General features: G+C 51.5%; 1 protein-coding gene across 1 annotated transcript; it reads left to right on the forward strand.

Moving 5' to 3' along the window:
• Nucleotides 1-935: 935 nt before the first annotated feature.
• Nucleotides 936-2,439, forward strand: ZNRF4 (zinc and ring finger 4). Its single transcript, XM_060094499.1, has 2 exons — nt 936-951; nt 1,241-2,439. The coding sequence occupies exons 1-2, from the start codon at nt 936-938 to the stop codon at nt 2,437-2,439; spliced, it is 1,215 nt and encodes a 404-aa protein (XP_059950482.1).
• The last annotated feature ends 16,977 nt before the right edge of the window (nt 2,440-19,416 follow it).

Genomic DNA, 19,416 nt, shown 5'->3' on the forward strand with positions numbered 1-19,416 from the left:
GTAGGACACAGAAAGGAACGTGGGCTTTATCTGAAGGGCAATGGGGAGCCATGGGAGAGTTTAGAGCATGGGAGAGACCAGAGGATTGAGATTTTAGAAATATCCCTGGCTGGCATGTGGTGATGAACTGAAAGAGCTGTGAACTGGAGGCAGGTCTGTTATGGGAGAATGAAAAAATTCAGACCCTATGCTGAATGCCAATCAGGCATTCTCTCATTTAATTCTCATACCACCAGTCCTACAAGACGGGTTCCTCATCATTACGCCCATTTTACAGATCTGGAAGCTGGGGTGCAGAGAGCTTAGGTGACTTATCTGGCATCACACAGATTGTCAATGACAGAGCAAGGAATCAGTGTTTGAGTAGGCTGCCCAGCCAGGTGGCAGACTCACGGTGGGAGATTTGGGGATGAGGAAGTGGGGGATCATGAGGCTGATGGCCAGGGCTCTGGCTGAGGAATGAGGGACAGCTGGAGACCCGGCTAGAAAGGAAGCTCTGACCTGAGAGAATAAAGCCAGTGCAGGTAGTCTACCAGATGGTGAGGACTTGGACCACCCACTCCTGCCAGCACAGCCCTGACCTTGGCACTTCTCCCTCCCCCCATATCAAGTCAGTTAGACTCTGAGGACATATGAACTGAGAACCTGAAGGGTGAGAAAGAGCCGATCACAGGGAGAAAGGGCATTTCAGGCTGAGGGAACAGCCTGTGCAAAGGCCCTAAGGCAGGACCGGGCCTGGTGTGTTGGAGGGACAGCAAGGAGACCCATGTGTCTGGAGCAGAGTGAGCGAGGGGAAGAGAGGGAGGATATTTGGGGTTTGGGCTCTAAGACCTCATGGGCAGAGGGTGCCCTGAACAAGTCTGAGTCCCCTGGAAATCTCGAAAGGGGGGAAAAATTAGCCCCTTCCTCAGTGGGTCCCTAGGAGGCTTGGGGAGATGACGTTGGCAGAATGTGAGTGTGAGGGCTGGATCCAAGCCACGGGGTGGTTGTGGGGCAGCTGCCAGCCCACTTTGTGGCACCTCTGGGCCTTACGAGGTCCAGGAGCTGGGGATGTTCTGAGCCTTCCAGAAGTTTTTGCGAAGTTTGCCCAGCCCCCCAGGTCAGAGCCCCAGGAATTCTGTGGGGGATGGGGGGGGGGTGAGGGACCAGGATGTAACAGGACGATGTCACAGAGGCCGGGAGGATCTAGAACTCTGGGGGCTCCTGCTCTGCCTAACTGCCTCTGAGCCACCCGTTCAAGCTCCATTCACACCCCAGCCACGGGCCCCTGGGACATCCTGGAGATGCCTGGAGGCCTCCTGTCCGTGGTCCACGGCGGGACCTAGCTCCACACCGCAGCCAGAGAAGGAGGGGCTGGCCATGGGGCTGCCCTGGCCAGTCCTGGCCCTGGGGGTAGTCAGGGTCTCACTCATCCTTCTGGGGCTGCTGGTGCCCACACAGCCTGTGGTGCGAGCCGTGCTGGATGGTAACTCAAGCACCGTGGATTTTGCGGACCTGCCGGCCCTGTTCGGGGTGCCCCTAGCCCCCGAAGGCGTGCGGGGCTACCTGATGGAGGCCAGACCGGCCAACGCGTGCCATCCCATCCAGGGCCCGCGGCCGGGCAACGGCTCCCTGGGTACCATCGTGCTGATCCGCCGGTACAATTTCACGTTTGACCTCAAGGTGCTGCACGCCCAGCGGGCCAGCTTCCAGGCGGCCATTGTGTACAACGTGTGCTCTGACGACCTGGTGTTCATGGCCCATGTCTACGAGGACCTGCGGCGCCAGATCACCATCCCCTCAGTGTTCGTGGGCGAGGCCACCTCCCGGGACCTGCAGGTCATCGTGCGCTGCGACAAATTGGCCCACGTCCTCCCGCTCCCCGACCACCTGCCCTTCCGGGGCCTGGACTGTCACCGCATGCTGGCCATCTCCTGGGTGCTGGGCTGCACCCTGGCCCTGCTCACGACCGCCTTCTTCATCCTACAGTATCTACAGAACTGGCTGTGGGCCTGGTGGGCCCGCGGGCCAGTGGTCAAGGTGCGGGCCAGCCAGAGGGCCCAGGTGAGCACTTTCACGAGGCTTCACGACCTGTGTGCCATCTGCCTGGATGAATACGAGGAAGGTGACCAGCTCAAGATCCTTCCCTGCTCCCATACCTACCACTGCAAGTGCATCGACCCCTGGTTCTCCCAGCCCGCCCGGCGCTCCTGCCCTGTATGCAAGCAGTCAGTGGCCAGCACGGAGGACGGCTCTAGCTCCACCATCGGCAGCTATGGGGACGAGGAGGACCCCTCGCTGCCTGGTCACCGCCCCCTGATCTGGGCCATCCAGATCCAGCTGCGCTCCCGGAGGCTGGACCTGCTGACCCAAGCCAGTGCCCGCCGCCGCTGGAGTGCCATCTCCGTGGGGACAGCTGAGACCAACGAATCCTTGGAGGGGCCCCCAGAACCCCTCTGAGGCCCGCCGCCCCTGTCTGGCAGAGATTGGGGCGCGGAGGGTAGAAGTGAGGAGTGTTTCTAGTCTGGAGACTAGATAATAAAGTGGGTTTGAAAGTGGATTCTTGCCCTGGCTGCTGTGGGGCAGACCGGCCCCTCATGCCACGCGTGTGGCAAGCTGAGCCTAAGGCTGGCTCCTGGCATCTGTGGGCGAGTGAGGGTATATGGGGGCGGGGGGGTGGTATTCTCAGGGCTGCTGTGTGCATGATGTCCTTGGTGGCCCTGCGACGGGGCCCCTGTGCCTCGGTTCCAATACTGGGCACAGGAGCGGCTGATTTCCCATATGCTTATTATTCATTTAAACCTTAAACAAAAAATAAACTTGTTACTTTGGAATAATTTTAGCTTTACAGAAAAGTTGCAAAGGTACTAGAGATAGTTTCCACGGACCCCTTGCCCAGCTTCTCCTGAGTGTTCATGTTTTACATCAGCATAGCACTTTTGATTCAATGGAGAGAGCACCTTGGGTAGGTTCCGATGAACTGAACTATGGATTTAATTTGAATTTCCCCAGCATTTCAACTATTTATAGTGGAAAGTGTCAAACACACCCAAGTAGAAAGAATGGAATAATGACCCTCCCCACGTGTACCCATCACTCAGATTCAATGATTATCTACTGGCCACTCTGGTCTCCTCTATTCTTCCTCCTCTCTCGCTATTTTGATGCAAATCCCAGATGCTTTTTCATCTGTAAATGTTTCAATTTGTGTCTCTAAAGCAGTAGTTCTCAGCTGGGGTGGGGATGTTGTCCCCTGGGGACACTGGGCAGTGTCTGGAGACATCTGTGGTCGTCATGACTGGGGTTGGCTCCTGGCATCAAGGGCGTGGGACCAGGGAGGCTGCTCCACACCCCACAGCGCCCAGGACGGCCTCACCTCAAAGAATGATCTGGCCTGCAGGTCCACAGTGCTGAGGGGAGAGACCCTGCTTTATAAGATAAGACCCCTTAAAAAACTCCGCAAACTCATGTATCATGTCCAGAATAATGATTCCTAAATAGCATCAAATATCCACCTAGGTGGGGCTTCCCTGGTGGAGCAGTGGTTGAGAGTCTGTCTGCCGATGCAGGGGACACGGGTTCCTGCCCCGGTCTGGGAAGATCGCACATGCGGCAGAGAGGCTGGGCCCGTGAGCCATGGCCGCTGAGCCTGTGCATGCGGACCCTGTGCTCCGCAACGGGAGAGGCCACAACAGTGAGAGGCCCGTGTACCGCAAAAAAAAAAAAAAAAATCCACCTAGGGAGCACATGGAAATGTGCACGTTTACAATATACAATTTTTTTTAGGCTTTTTGAATCAGGATCTAGATAGAGTCTAGGGTTAGTGCTGATGGTCTCCTAAGTCTCTGTTAATCGAGAGCTTCTCTTGCCATCTTTCTCTCTTAAATTTTCCTTGCAATTTGTTTATTTGAGGCCACCAGGTCATTCACCCTGCACAGAGGTCCCGGATCTGGGTTTTGCTGATTGGGTGTCCCTGTGGTGTCATTTCACAGATGCCTCCATCCCCCGTAGCTTCTGTTAATTTGTAGTTGAATTCAGAGACCAGCTCAGATGTGGTTTAACTTTATGGCGGACAGATAAGGTGTCTCTTCAGGTTCCAGTGCATGCTCTTCTCAGAAGGGTTGGGCCAGTGAAGGGGGTCTTCTAGGCAATGAATGAGGGGCAGATGCTAGACTTGAGGCAAGCATGGTCAGCAAGGTCCAGGAGGGAATACTGTATAGAATTTCTCAGAGGGCACAGTGTACGGGTGATAGTGGGATTTGGACCTGGTAGTCTGGTCTTGGTGGATTCATGAGGGAATGTCTGTGTTTAGTCAAATGTCTTCTTTTTCACACACGGAAGTGTTCTTCACTTGTGCTTTGCGGTCTACACTTCACTACATAGCTGGGAACCTCCAAGGTAGTTCAGAGGAAGGGGGTCTCTTCTTGGATGGATGATGGCAAAGAGTGGGCTGCTGGTCACAGCTCTGGTGTGTATGGGGTGGGCAGGGGCACAGAGACATGGGCAGAGGTCCTTGCACAGGATGCTTGGGAGATGGTAAAGACCTCCCACCCACCTTTTGAGGGACTTTGCTCCTAGCCTGATGGCCCTAAGGCCGCAAACGGAAGCTGCACTATCCAGAGGACACTGCCTTGGTCCCTGTGGATGGCCCAAAGCTGCCAAGAGCTGTGGAAGGCCAGAGCTGCCAAGCAGGGACAGGCCTCTCTGTCCAGCAGACATGGGCTGGGATGAGGATGGAGAAGTGGAGACAGGGAGGAATGTGTGTAGCAGTCAAGCTTGGAGCTGGCCATGGGATCTGAGACCTGCCCAGAGCAGCTTAAGCACAGAGAGTTATTTGCTCATGAACTTGAGTAGTCAGTCCTGGGATAGCATGGAGGCTCCACGGTGTCCAGGGCCCGGGTTCCTTTTATCTTATTGTTCCACATCCTTAGCAAGTGACCTTCTCCTCATGGGACAAGGCAGCTGCTTGACCTCTAGCCATCACATCTGCATGCCAGTCAAAGAGGAGGAAGAGGTGAGGAAGGGCTCGCCCTCTCCCTTTAAGGACACTTCCCCAGAAACCCCATACACCACTTCTGCTCACACCCCATTGGCCAGAACTTAGCCATGTGGCCACACTTGCCTAAAAGGATGCTGGGAAATGTAGTCTTTATTCTGAATGGTCAACGGTCCAGCTGAAAGCCAGGGGTTCTACTACCATGGAAGAGAGAACAGATAGTTGGGGTGGCCAGCATGCCTGCCACTGGTCCACAAGAGCTGTCCAATACATGTTGAATAAGTGAATGAATGAATGACTGAATGAATGAATCCCCACACCTCTAAGCCTGAGCATCCTTCAAGGTCACAGGCACCACAGGGGAGCAGGCACATCCTGGTTCACGAGAGAGATGACCTTTCTCACGACCATGCCAGCGGAAGGAATGAGCTCACCGTTACCAGGGATGAAACCCAGCTCTTACTGAGGCCCTACTGTGCTCCAGGCCCCAGGCCACATGGCTTCTTTCCACTATTAAACCTCTCTGAGCCTCGATTTTCCCATCTGTAATATGGGGGCAGTAACAGTACCTGCCCTGCAGGGTTCCCCAAGCATACACAGTGCCTGACACTGTTAGTATTTGTTGATTGACTAAGTGACCTGCCTACAGCCCAGCTATAATATTGGGTGATCAGTGCTGTGATAGGGGAATCATAGGCACTGTGTTAACCCAAAGGGAGGTGCCTGACCCAACCCAGAGAATCTGGGAGGCTTGCTGCAAGCAGTGTCTTCTAGACTGAGAGCAGAAAGGGCAGGGATCAGCACCATGAAAAGGAAAAGTGAACCTGGCAGCTGGAACAGCATGGGCAAAGACCCCAGGCAGCCTAGTCTGGCATCCAGTGGGTGCTTAATAAGTGTACACAGAAGTCCCTGCCCATAGTACCCTCTGAGAAGAGGCCTCAGCATCATCCCAGCCTCCTCAGTCTCCCCACAGCCAGGTCTGGGCCCTTCTCCAGCCGCCTCCGGGAAAGCCGGGCGCTGCTAAGGACGGCCAGCTTAGTGAGGCCAGCCTGTGCCAGCCCCATCGGCCCCGCCTTGACTGCTGCTTTAGGTAAGCACCAGCAGAGGCTGCCTCTTGTCCATCCAGGACATGCCCTGGCTGTGTTTGTCTAAGGGGGAGTATGGCCAAATGGGGAAACTGAGGCTCAGAGGAAGGGGACCAACCTCAGTGATGGGGGTTGACTCAAGGATAACAGTAGCCACCAGCACGACTACGGAGCACACGCGGCATGGCGGGTGCTGCGCCATGCTCTTTCCGGCACTGACTCCTTGCATCCGGTCCCATTTTCCAGAGGAAGAAACTGACTCTGTGAAAGAGGATGTAGCCTTCCCAGGGCCACACTCCTGCACCCGAGACAGTCCCCCCCCCCCCAACTTTTTTTTTTTTTTTTTTTTGCGGTACGCGGGCCTCTCACTGTTGTGGCCTCTCCCGTTGCGGAGCACAGGCTCCGGACGCGCAGGCTCAGCGGCCATGGCTCACGGGTCCAGCCTCTCTGCCGCATGTGGGATCTTCCTGGACCGGGGCATGAACCCGCGTCCCCTGCATCGGCAGGCGGACTCTCAACCACTGTGCCACCAGGGAAGCCCCCCTCCACTTTTAAATGGCTCTAACTTTGTTTTTTTATATATTAATTTTTAAATTTTATTTTATTTTATTTTTGGTTGCGTTGGGTCTTCGTTGCTGCACACTGGCTCTCTCTAGTTGCAGCGAGCAGGGGCTACTCTTAGTTGCAGTTCATGGGCTTCTCATTGCGGTGGCTTCTCTTGTTGCGGAACATGGGCTCTAGGCGGACGGGCTTCAGTAGTTGTGGCTCGCAGGCTCTAAAGCACAGGCTCACTAGTTGTGGCTCATGGGCTTAGTTGCTCCACGGCATGTGGGATCTTCCTGGACTAGGGCTCAAACTTGTGTCTCCTGCATTGGCAGGCAGATTCCTAACCACTGCACCACCAGGGAAGCCCTATATATTAATTTTTATAGAAATATAGTTGCTTTACAATGTTGTGTTAGTTTCTTGCTGTACAGCAAAGTGACTCAGTCATGCATATACATATATCCACTCTTTTTCAGATTTCCTTCCCTTTTAAGTCACCACAGAGCACTGAGTAGAGTTCCCTGTGTTATACAGTAGGTCCTTATTAGTTATCTATTTTATTTTATTTATTTATTTTTAAGATTTTTCTTTGATGTGGACCATTTTTAAAGTCTTTATTGAATTTGTTACGATATTGCTTCTGTTTTATGTTTTGGCTTTTTGGCCACAAGGCATGTGGGATCTTAGCTCCCCGACCAGGGATCGAACCTGTACCCCCAGCACTGGAAGGCAAAGTCTTAACCACTGGACCGCCAGGGAAGTCCCAGTTATCTATTTTATACATAGTAGTGTACATATGTCAATCCTAATCTCCCAATTCATCCCCCTCTTCCCCCCTTGGTAACCATAAGTTTGTTCTCTACATCTGTGACCCTACTCTGCTTTGCAAATAAGTTCATCTCTACCATTTCTAGATTGCACGTATAAGCGATATTATACAATATTTGTTTTTCCCTTTCTGACTTGCTTCACTCTGTATGACAGTCTCTAGGTCCATCCACGTCTCTTCAAATGGCTCTATTTTGTCCCTTTTTAAATGGCTCTAACATTGGATTCTGCATTCTGCTGCCCACCACCTCCCGATGTGTGGGTCATGGCTCCAGCTGTCTGTCTGTACAACAATTGGTGCTGACCGACTACTTGTTCAAGCCTGTGCTGGGCACACTAGACATAGCAGTAACCAAGACAGACACAGTCCCTGCCATCATGGGACTCCCAGTCTAGTGGGAGGAATGGGCCATGACAAAGCAGTGACAGTATGACTCAGGGGTGATGGGGGATGCACAGGTGCTGTGAGGGTCCACAGGGGCACTTACCCCAGCCTGGAGGGTCAGAGAAGGCTTCTCGGGCAGAGGGCATCTACCTCAAGACCTGAGGGATAGAACAGAAGCAATTGGGCAGGGCTGGGAAGGGTGTTCCAGGAAGAGGGAACAGCATAGGCAAGGACCCAGAGTCCTACAAGGCCCAAGGGCTCTCAACTTTATTGGACACACACCCTCCTGAATATGCATACATATTTTTAGTAATAACAAGTAATGAAACTTCAAGTTCATAACAAAGCTGCCTTCATCAGCCTGAAAATGCTTGGGCTCAACTATTCTAGAAAGACAAATGGAATTGGGTCCTATTATAGTCAATCCTATTTTCCAGATGAGAAAACGGAGGCCCAGAGAAGTTAAGTGACATGCCGCAGGGTAGATAGCTGAGAAGGGACAAAGCTGGGTGAATGGTGGAATGAGAGGCAGAGTGATCCCCCCACTCCCAGTTCAGGCTGCTTAGGGCATCCCTCACCCCTGGCTCTGACCCAGCTCCTCCTCCAACCTCCTTTGGCGGGTGCCAGTCCACTCCAATGTGACCTGAGGATAGTGTGTTCATCACCCCCTCTGCTCCACACCCTCTGCTCCTTATGATACAACCAGTGAGAAGCAGATTCCAAGGAACTCCCAGCAACCACTGGAGGCAGCTGCAAGATGCTGCGGGCCACAGGGAGGCTGGCTGCCCAGATCTCAGCCCTGATGGCATCTGGAAGGGAGGTTGTGAAGGTTGTGATTCATCACGTGACCCTCCTCCTCTGTCTCCACCTCCTCCCCACGCCCTGTCCTCTTCCTAGCCCACCCCTCCCAGCATCCCAGCCAGGCCCAGGAGGGGAGGACACTTTTAGGAACAGATGGCTGCCTTCCTTGCCCAGCACTCTGCCAGTTAATTAACGCCGCCTGTAATTAAACTTCCCACAAATTAGCTGTCAGCTACACTAAAGGGAACCATCCCTCTCAAATGCCACCTTGACTTGCTGATTGTGAGCCTTGTCGACAAAATAATTAAAGGCAGAGGGAGGCAACCAAAATTTGGAGGCCTTTTTTTTTTTTTCCTTTTCTAAATCTCTATCAGTGTCTGTGGCCAAATGCTCCCACCCCGGACTTGGGAATACAACCAGGCTGTTTTCTGAGGTTCAATGTATTTCCCAAAAAATTCCTTTCCATTGTGAAGAAATTTTTATTGAGCACCTATTGTGTACCAGAAACTGTGTTAGGAGCTAGAGACCCAAGAGTGACCATGGTAGGCACAGTCACTGCCTTCTTGGAAGTTACATCCTTGACATACATTTTTTTTTTTTTTTGGCCGTGCTGCGTGGCATGCAGGATCTTAGTTCCCCGACCAGGGATCGAACCTGTGCCCTGCACTGGGAGCACAGAGTCTTAACCACTGGACCACCAGGGAAGTCCCTTGACATACATTTTTAAAAGCAAAGGAAATAGATGAGGTTATTACAGCTGGAGGAAGAGCATTCAGGGAGAGGGAACAGCCAGTGCAAAGACCCTGAGGCAGGACCAGTCATGATGGGGGCTGGACCAGGTGGAGACAGAGGAGGGGACAGAAGTGGGCCGATCTGGGATAGATTTTGCAGGCACAGGTGACAGGATTGTAGTAGTTCCCCCTTATCTGTGGTTTTGCTTTCCATGGTTTCAGCTACCTGCCATCAACCAAGGTCTGAAAATATTAAATGGAAATTTCCAGAAATCAACAATTCATAAGTTTTAAATTGCTGCCGTTCTGAGCCGCGTGATGAAATCTTGCACAGTCCCCCTCTGTCCCGCCCGGGACTTGAATTATTCCTTTGTTCAGCATCTCCCACCTGCTCATGATTTAGTAGCTGTCTAGGTAATCAGGTTGACTGTCATGTTATTGCAGGGCTTGTGTTCAAGTAACCCTTATTTTACTTCATGGTGGCTGCAAAGTGCAAGCGTAGTGATTCTGGCAACTTGGATATTCTCTAACTGTGCCTAATTTATCAATAGCCAATATTTTGTAATAACTATAAATGGAGTGTAACCTTTAGCAATTGTATTAAAAACTTTATTATAGGTATGTATGTATAGGAAAAAACATAGTATATATAGGGTTTTGTACTCTCCGAGGTTGCAGGCATCCACTGAGGGTCTTGGGACGTTTCCCCCTGGATAAGGGGGGACTGTTGTATATGATATGGAGGGGGAAGGGTAAGAGAAAGGGAAATAAGGGAGCAGCAGATTCCTGGATCTCTGACCCAGAAGTAGAAGAAATGGACAATTGATCCACAAAGATGCCAGATTTGCACAGAGTGAAGTCTTTTTCCAAAAAAAAAAAAAAAAAAAGTCTGCAGCCTCATACAGGCCAATTGCTAAGGCCCAGGGAGCATGGTTGGATGGAGTGAGCCCCCAGCTCAGGCCTCTGCACTCCAGTCTCCCCTGGGGAGGTCTCCCTAGCATCAAGGATGGGGTGAATGGTGCCCATACTTGTTACAGTGTAATCAGGTCCTGACGGCTGCAGAGTTGAGCCCCAGGAGATCCCAGGGGAGACCAGTGATGTGACTGCCAGATGCCCAGGAGCTGCAGAGGCTCAAGCCCCAGCACCCTGGGGTCAGAGGAGGGTTATGGGAGCCTCACCAAGCAGGCAGGAAAGCCAACATGGACCTCTGTGTTCTTGGTCTTCCTAGGATATTTTGCAGGCTCACAGGACAGTTTTCAGGCCCTTGGAGCACCTCAGGGCCTTTGCACAAGCTGTACTTTCTGCTTATGGACAGGAATACCCTGTCCTCCCTCCCCTACTATCCCTTTCTTCCCCTTCAGGTCTTCACTCAGGCATCACGTCTTCCAGGAAGCCTCTCTGAATGCCTCAGCCTGAGTCAAGTTTTTCCTCTGGGCCCCCACCAGGTCTGTGCTTCCCCCGCAATGGGCCCAATCACCCAGTGTTGTAACCACCCAGCACCACATCTGTCCTCTTTCCCTACTGAACTGTGAACTCTGTGAGGGCTGGGTCTGCCTTTGTCACTACAGTGTCCCCACTGCCTAAATGAATTGGTGGCACACGGTAGGCTTGATAAATAATAGTAACTAATAATAGAGTTCATCTGAAACCCTTGGGACCAGATGTGTTTTGGAATTCAGATAGTCCTAGATTTTAGGACGCTATTAAGGTGTACTCAGCATATATTAATAACATCCTCCAGCAGGGCCTGGGGCAGCCCATTCTCCCTTCCCAATGAAACACAGTAACAGTAGATAGAATATATATATATATATATATATATATATATATACACACACATATATATATACATATATATATATATATACACACACACATGCATACATACAATAACTGGGATAAATAAAGCTTAGTAAAAATCAAAGGCTATTAATTCTTTATTTTTTTCAATTGACCACGCCATGCAGCTTGCAGGATCTTAGTTCCCTGACCAGGGATCAAACCCGCGCCCCCTGCAGTGGAAGCGTGGAGTTCTAACCGCTGGACCCCCAGGGAATTCCCAAAGGCTATTAACTCTTGATTCTCAATGAGTTTTAGAGTCATACGATGAAAATTTTCTATTTTTGGAGCTTTTTAGGTGTTGGAATTATGGGAGAGGGAGTGTGGGCCTGTGGCTGATCTTTGTTGACTGCTTTTACCTGCCAGGAGTGTGGAGGCAGCGTGTGCCATGATCAGAAGTCCGGGGTGCCACAGGGCCTGGTTCAAAGCCCAGCTCTGTCCACTTTGGAACTCTGGGATGGGAGCAGGGGACATCACCTTTCTGTACCTCAGTTTTTCCATCTCTAAAATGGGGATGATAAGTATCTAATTTGTGATGCTGCTGTGGGAAAGGATTAGATAACTTTGTTTATATATATATATATATTGTGTTTATATTTAATAGATATAAAGTGCTTGGAATGTCACCAGGCCACAGCAAGTCATCGCTAGCTATTTTTTAATTTAATTTTTATTTTATATTGGAGTATAGTTGATTTACAACGTGGTGTTAGTTTCAGGTGTACAGCTAAGTGATTCAGTTACACATATACATATATCCGTTCTTTTTCAGATTCTTTTCCCATATAGTTTATTAAGCCACTAGCTATTCAGTTTTAAAATAATTAAATAAACTGCAGAAGACTCAGGAGAACGAGGATTATGGGGAGTCATCCCCAAGAAAGTTATAATAGACAAAGATGTTCATTTTAAGACACATGGATGGGACTTCAAAACAAAGCAGAAAGCTCAGAAAACAAGAAAAAAAGTGAGATGTCTCATGCTCCTCCCCTCCCCGCTCTTTGTAAATTAAAAACACATGCCCCGAGGGAGCTTTCTGGGGGTGATGGAACAGCTGAATATCTATTGAGGTGGTTACTGAGCCCGAGTGCCACAACTACTGAGCCTGCGCGCCTAGAGCCCGTGCTCCGCAACAAGAGAAGCCACTGCAATGAGAAGCCCGCACACCACAACGAGGAGTAGCCCCCGCTCGCTGCAACTAGAGAAAGCCCGCGCACAGCAACGAAAACCCAATGCAGCCAAAAATAAGTAAATAAATTTATTAAACAAAACAAAACAAAACCTTGTTAAAAGAAATAAAGATAGGCAAACTAAACTGTGATGATGGAGAGTAGAAAGTTACCTTGGGGGAGGGGAGTAGACACTGGGGGTATCTTCCCCCCCCCAAGCCTTCCTGGTGATGGAATGTTCTATACAGGGTCAGAAATAGGGTAATGTGAGGAAGGCACAGTCCTGAGGGACAAAATTTAAGGGAGCACAGCAAAACTCAGCAATCAAGGTAAGTAACATTTGACTGCAATATTTGGAAAAACCAAAATGAATGCCAAAACAAAATCTAGAATGAACAAAATGTCAAAATGTCAGATAAAGATGAGATTTGACCTTGCACTTGTAAGACTCACCCCCACTGCGGTCCCCCAACCCCCTGGCCCTGGTTCTACCCCTCCCTCTGGGTGCTGACCACGGGGATGTGTGTGCTTGGGCAAAAGTGCATCCAGCTGTACAGTTAAGATTTGTGCTTTCCATCTCAAAAAGAAAGTTAAGAAAAAAGAGACACAGGCAGACAAAACAACCTTATCTAGTCTCAAGAACGCCCACAATTAAAAAAAAAAAAAAAGCCTATTAGAATGGTTCCGGGAGGGGAGGGGGATAAAGGAGGAAGAAATAAGTATATAAAACCAGAACCAGTGGTGGGGGGAGGGGCAGAATCAAATAAATGTTTGTTGAATGAATACACAGTGAACAGGAAGGCACAGCCCCCAACGCGCCCAAGCTTCCAGTAAATAAACAAGTGAACAAGATAATTAAGAGGGGAGCCCCCGCCCTTGCCTCCCCCTCCACCGCCTCTGCCATCCCTGCCAGGCTTGGCAGTGCTGACAGCGCAGCCTGGCTGCCAGGAAACGGCCGGCCCCTGCGTACTCTTTCTGCCCTCAGTCTACAGCCGCATGGGCTAGAGGGGGAAGGAGAGGGGACCGCCTGCTGCTCTGTCCCTCTTCCCCATTATTCATTCTGTGAGCCCAGAGGGCAGGGACCTGGGTGCGATTTCACCACCGCAGTATCCCCAGTGGGTCCCAGGCTGGCATACAGTGGGCGCTCAATTAATGTGCAATTGTCCTGAAAGGTCAATCAAAGCTCTGGGGTCTTTTGATTGCTGGGAGCTGGGTCGGGGTTGCGGGGGGAGTCTTCCATCTTTCCTGCGCAGACGGGAGGACTGGGAGCTCCTGGGAGCAGTGAGGCGGGCAGGGGTCTCTAAGTCCAGCCTTCCCCTTCTCGCTAGGGCCTGAGCCCACAGACGTGCAGGAGCAGATGGAGGTCCCACAGCTAGGAGGGGAGTGCAGGTGCCCAGAGGCTTCAGGGACCCCCGACCATGCCTCACAAGGTCTGAGTTTTCCTGGGGGGGCGACAAGAGAAAGGCCTCCAGGCTGGCCAATGGGAACGCGGAGGGGGACGCATTACCTCATCAGGCAGCGCGGCCATTGGCTGTGGGTTCCCGTGGGCGGGAGACCGGCGCTAGCTCTTGGGGACCGGGATGCTCTTTCTGGGGCCAGCAGGGAGGGTGTTGACGGAGGAGGAAGGAGAAAGGGGGGCAGGGGAAGGGAAGGTAAGGGAAGACGAGGGAGCTCGTGGAAGAGGGATTTGCACTTTGTTCGGAGCTGTGAGTTTTTATAATAAGCGTGATGCCCGTTACTCCGTGTCGCTCCCCACGCGGGTCCCCTTGCCTGGCCATCCCGAGGCCGATTTTGGGGGGGAAGCTGAAGGTAACTGAGAGGGTTCCTCCACCAATAAATTAGAACACCCCCAGGTTAGGAGCCCCCTCCCTCATAAACGCGCACACACAGTGTCCCCGAGAAGGCATGAACAGACTCCACCCCCCAACCCTGTCAAATAGGACCTCAGCTTGCTGGTCTGTGCCTGAGACACTACCATTCAACCGACTGAGTCCCAGGACACACCCTCCAGCCATCGACGCCTCTGCAGCACCTGCAGGTTGCACCTCTCTGAGCCTGTTTCCCACGGTGTGAAATGGGGTCCATAAAAGTCCCCACAAACGGGGAGGTGCTGCAGAGGCCCATTCAGTCAGCCAACAAGCACATATTAAGCATTTATTGTGTACCAGGCCCTGTGCTAGGTACTGGAGATATGAGACGGACCAAGGCAAGCCTTGGCCCAGCTTACTGGACCTTAAGGTCTGGTGAGGAAAACAAACATAAACAGAAAAACAGCCATTTCAGAGGACCCCAATGCTGTGAGGAAAATAAAAGCAAGGGGCAAAGGTGGGAGGAGAGTGAGTTGGATGCTACTTTAGCCCAACGATCAAGGAAGGCTCACCTGAGGAGGTGATGTTTAGACAGAATAAAAAGAAGCTATTAGAAGATCTGAGGGAATAGCATTCCTGGCAGAGGGAATAGCCAGTGCAAAGGTCCTGGGGCAGCACCATGCCTGGTGTGTTGGAGGAACAGTGAGGAGGGTCACGTGGCTGGACAGAGTGAGTGAGGAGAGGAGACGGAGGAGGTGAGGGCAGGGAGGGGACCGGGGCGGGGGGCAGGTCCTGCAGGGCTTTGGGAATTGTGGGGAGGACTTGGGCTTTTACCCCAAGGAAGGTGGGAGCCCTGGATGTCTGTGGACAGAGGACGGGCTGGACCTGATTCAGGTGCTCACAGGTACCCTCTGGCTGCTTTGGGGAGACAGCCTGTGGGGGACCAGGGCGGGAGCTGGGGGGCCAGGGTGGAGGGGACTGTGCTGGTCCAGATGAGTCATGGTGGAGCCAGACCAGGGCTGCAGCCATGGAAGGAGTGAGAAGTGGATGAGGTTGAGATATACTTTGGAGCCAACAGATTCCAGAGGTACTGAGTTTGGGGGGAGGCAGAGTTTTGGTTCCTGCACACCGCTTGGCCCGCAGTAGGCACTAACTGAGCGGGAGTGGTGAGTTGCAACAGGATCATTGGGTGGCCTTTCCCTCCTCTGCTCCCATCAGACCTCCACACTCCAGGCCAAATGAAGGAGTGAGTCACTCCAGGCTGAGAGTAGCAAGGGGGGGTGTGGGGAGGGGAGGTACGCACCCGGATGCTGACTCAAGCCTCCCACCCAGGTGTTTTTGACTCATCCACACCCCTCACTGCATATCCAAGTTTGGCCCCAAGTGAGATTAGTAACATATCGAACCCCTCTCTGCAGGGTCCTCCCACCCTCCGAGCTGAGAACCCCAACTCTGCAATCCCAGTCCCTGCCTGATGTCGAAATCCCCCACATCCCGGGGTCATTAGTGGCGCCTTATCTTTCATACCACCAGGACCAGGAAGCTCACTCTCTTTGTGTGAGTAAAAGATATTAGGATTGACTCCCAAATCTGCTTCCATAGGCAAGGCTATCTTTTTTTTTTTTTTTTTTTTTTTTTTGTGGTACGCGGGCCTCTCACTGTTGTGGCCTCTCCCGTTGCGGAGCACAGGCTGCGGACACGCAGGCTCAGCGGCCACGGCTCACGGGCCCAGCCGCTCCACGGCACGTGGCATCCTCCTGGACCGGGACACGAACCCATGTTCCCTGCATCGGCAGGCGGACTCTCAACCACTGCACCACCAGGGAAGCCCAAGGCTACCTTTTTAAAGTATAAATCTGAACTTGTGTGCATCTGCTGTAAACCCTCAATGGTTCCCCATTACCCTAAGAACCACATATCTCAGTATTTTTTTTATTGCAGTATAGTTGATGTATAATATTATAAGTTACAGGTGTCGAATATAGTGATTCACAGTCTCTAAAGGTTATATTCCATTTATAGTTCTTATAAAATATTGGCTATATTCCCTGTGTTGTATAATATATCCTTGTAGTTTTATACATAATAGTTTGTACATCTTAATCCCCTAACTCTGTGTTGCCCCTACCCCCTTCCCTCTCCCTCAGTATACGTATTTTTTTAATTTTTAATATTTTTTTTGGCCACGCAGTGCGGCATGGCATGTGGGATCTTAATTCCCTGACCATGGATCGAACCCGTGCTCCCACTGGGAGCATGGAGTCTTAACCACTGGACCACCAAGGAAGTCCCCCTCAGTATGTTTTATAAGGCCCTGTGTGGTCTGGTCTCTGCAGACTCTCCAGCTCACCCCTCCCAGTCACACTCCGTGTTACCCACTTATTTCCTTCCTGACCTTTGGCACAAGCTGTTTTCTCCACTTGGGGGGACCTTCTCCCTTCCTTTTTTGCTTGCTGGCCTCATTTTATACATCTAAGCACAGTTCAGATGTCAGCCCATTTAGGAAGTTTTCTCCTACCCTCTAGGGTGAGTTAAAGAACCGCTTGATCCCTTTGGGATACATTGTATCTCCCCTGACCCAGCCTTGCAGATTAGAATTCCTGCTCACCAGCCAGCCCCAGCTCTGGGCTGGTGGCTACCTGCAGGGCTCTGAAATTCACCAACCAGGACTTTCTCTGAAGTTTGGTTCTCCCCAGAACTGCCTCTCAGTCTCTCTGTAAGGGCATCATTAGGTTAAAACCTCCTCCGATCTGCTCCCCGCAGGCCACCCCCCATGCAGCCACAACCGGAGCTCCTTTTGAAGAGTGATTGACTAACAGCCATTAGATTAATGGGCAAGGCGTAGCGTTTCCATTTCTGCTGCATCTACAAACTAAATGTTCCCATGTAATTACAATTAAGGACATGTTTGTGTGTGATGGCTCCTGGCTTCCTGGCCTCCCTCCGCCTCTTGGGCCGTTTGCCTGTTTCCACCTCCTTTTTTCCCCCCTCTGCTTTGGCTTTCTTTCATTTTCCCCCCCTCCTCTCTTTCTACCTCTTTCTCTCTTTTTCTCTTCATGTCTGTCTCTCTCCATCTCTCCCCCTTTCTGTCTCTGTCTCAATTTCTGTTTCCATTTCTTTCTGTCTTCACCTATCTCTCTGTGTCTGTCTCTCTCTGTCTCTGTCTTTGCCAATCTCTCAGTCTTTCTCCCTCCTTTATATCCGTGTCCAACAAACCTTCTGCGGTGCACTAGTCTTAAGTGTGTGGCCTGAGGCATCATTACATGGGTATAAACCCGTGTAGCCACCACCAGATCAAGATTAGAATATTCTAATCCTCAGAAGCCCCTTTTTTTGGCCCTCTCCCAGTCAGGCCCCCTCAAGGGTAACTGTATTTTATCTTTTTCTTTCAATTTTCCTCCCCTGATCCTGGGACCAGAGTATCCTTTAATTAATTAATTTATTTATTTATTGGCTGCACCGTGTGGCATGCAGAATCTTAGTTCCCTGACCAGGGATCGAACCAGTGCCCCCTGAAGTGAGAGCACAGTCTTAACCACTGGACCGCCAGGGAATTCCCCGGAGTACCCTTTACGTCTCCCGCCCTCCTCAGTAGCCCTTCCAAGGCAGGGCCAGATGAGGGGTTGTGTGTCTGGGATCCCAGGAGGCCTTGTGTGGATAAAGTGGCCTTTCCAAGAAGCCAAGTATGGCCCACTGAGGCCCCCAAGGGATATTACAGGCCAGGACTCAAGAAATGAGGTCCTGGTGTAGCCATGACAAAAACTCTTTGGATTCTGGTGCAAAAAATCCCTCATTACTGCTGCCCAGGCTCTTAAGAACACAAAGGCCCTTCCAGGGGTCCCAGAACACTTTGACTGAACCCACAGACAATCCTTTTAGCACAGCAGAACTTGAAGGACCCAGAGGGACCTTACGTTCTTCCTCCTCCTGGACAGATGGCAAAACTGAGGCCCTGCATGGATGCTTCTCCAAGGTCCGAGGGTAAGTCAGGACCCAACCAGGTTAGGACCCAGGACTCCTGGGGACAGCTCTCAGTTGTGAGGCCTCAAGATGGTCCCTTCTCTTTCCTGAGCCTCTGTTTTCCCATCTGTGAAATGGGAGGCTGAGGGTTAAGCTAGGTGGTGCTGGTCTCAGGGCTGTGAATTCTGGGGTACATGCCCCACTCAGGTGGGCCACACTAGGTAGGGGGGGCATCTGTGAAGCCCAGGACCAAATGTGGGCTTCCCAGGAGCAAGAGTGGGTTATACCATTATCTCCCGTAGGTGCTCTGGCATCATGGATTTATCAGAGCTTTCCCTGATGAAACATAGGAAGGATAAGTTTTGATAGAGGGAAGGGTGGGGCTTCCGAAAACGAATCTAGTCCTGTGTGATCCTGTCTGTATCGAAGATTCTCACTTGACCTAAATCCTCTTGGATAATCGAGTGTTCACCCATCTTTGGAGACAAGCACAACTGCTGTCCCCATTTTACAGATGAGTACACTGAGGCCCAGAGAGGGTGCCATACTTGGCTCCAGGTCATGTGGCAGCCAGTGAGTGGCAAAGCTGGGATTCGAACCCGGGTCTGGCTGACCACAGATGCTCCTCCACCCCCATGGCCTCCACTGGAAGCAAATGTCAGAACAGAAGCTGAGCCTCTCCTCACCCCTCCTTGTGGCTGAAACTGGGTTCGCAGACAATGAACAAAAACGCTGGCTGTCAGCAGCTCCTCTGGCCTCTGATAAATCGAGAGAATTAAAATCCATTTAGAGGGAAATCTCTAAATAGGTCTGTGTTGTGTTTTGTGTGTGTTTTTTTCCTGTCTTTCCCCCCACCCCGCTGTCTCCAGCTGGGTAATGTATTCCAGTAACAGAACTGAATCTGACTTAATTGAATTTAAAAGCAGGTATTACATCTGCACCTTGTAAGTGAAGGTGGGTGGAGGAATCGCCGAGGAGACGGAGTGTTTTTACCCAGGGTTGCCTCGCTCTTTGCACCGGAAGAGGTGGTGTTAATTCCCATCTGGGACTCCTTGCTGGTGGGGGCGGGGGTAGGGTGGGGGTGGGGTGGGGAGGGGGTGTTTCCCCGGGATGGACCATAAAGGGTGGGATTTGGAGGGGGAGAGGCCAAGGGGACTTGCAGGTGAGGTGGGAGTGCCTGGGCCTCCGGAGAATGGGTACAGTAAGCCCAGTTGCTTGTAAAGGCCATCCTTGGAGGTGGGGTCCACAGGAAGCTGATACGTCACCTCCCCATAGCATCCTGTTAGCCC

Source organism: Mesoplodon densirostris, chromosome 3 (assembly GCF_025265405.1).
Source record: "Mesoplodon densirostris isolate mMesDen1 chromosome 3, mMesDen1 primary haplotype, whole genome shotgun sequence".
NCBI classification, from domain to species: Eukaryota; Metazoa; Chordata; class Mammalia; order Artiodactyla; family Ziphiidae; genus Mesoplodon; species Mesoplodon densirostris.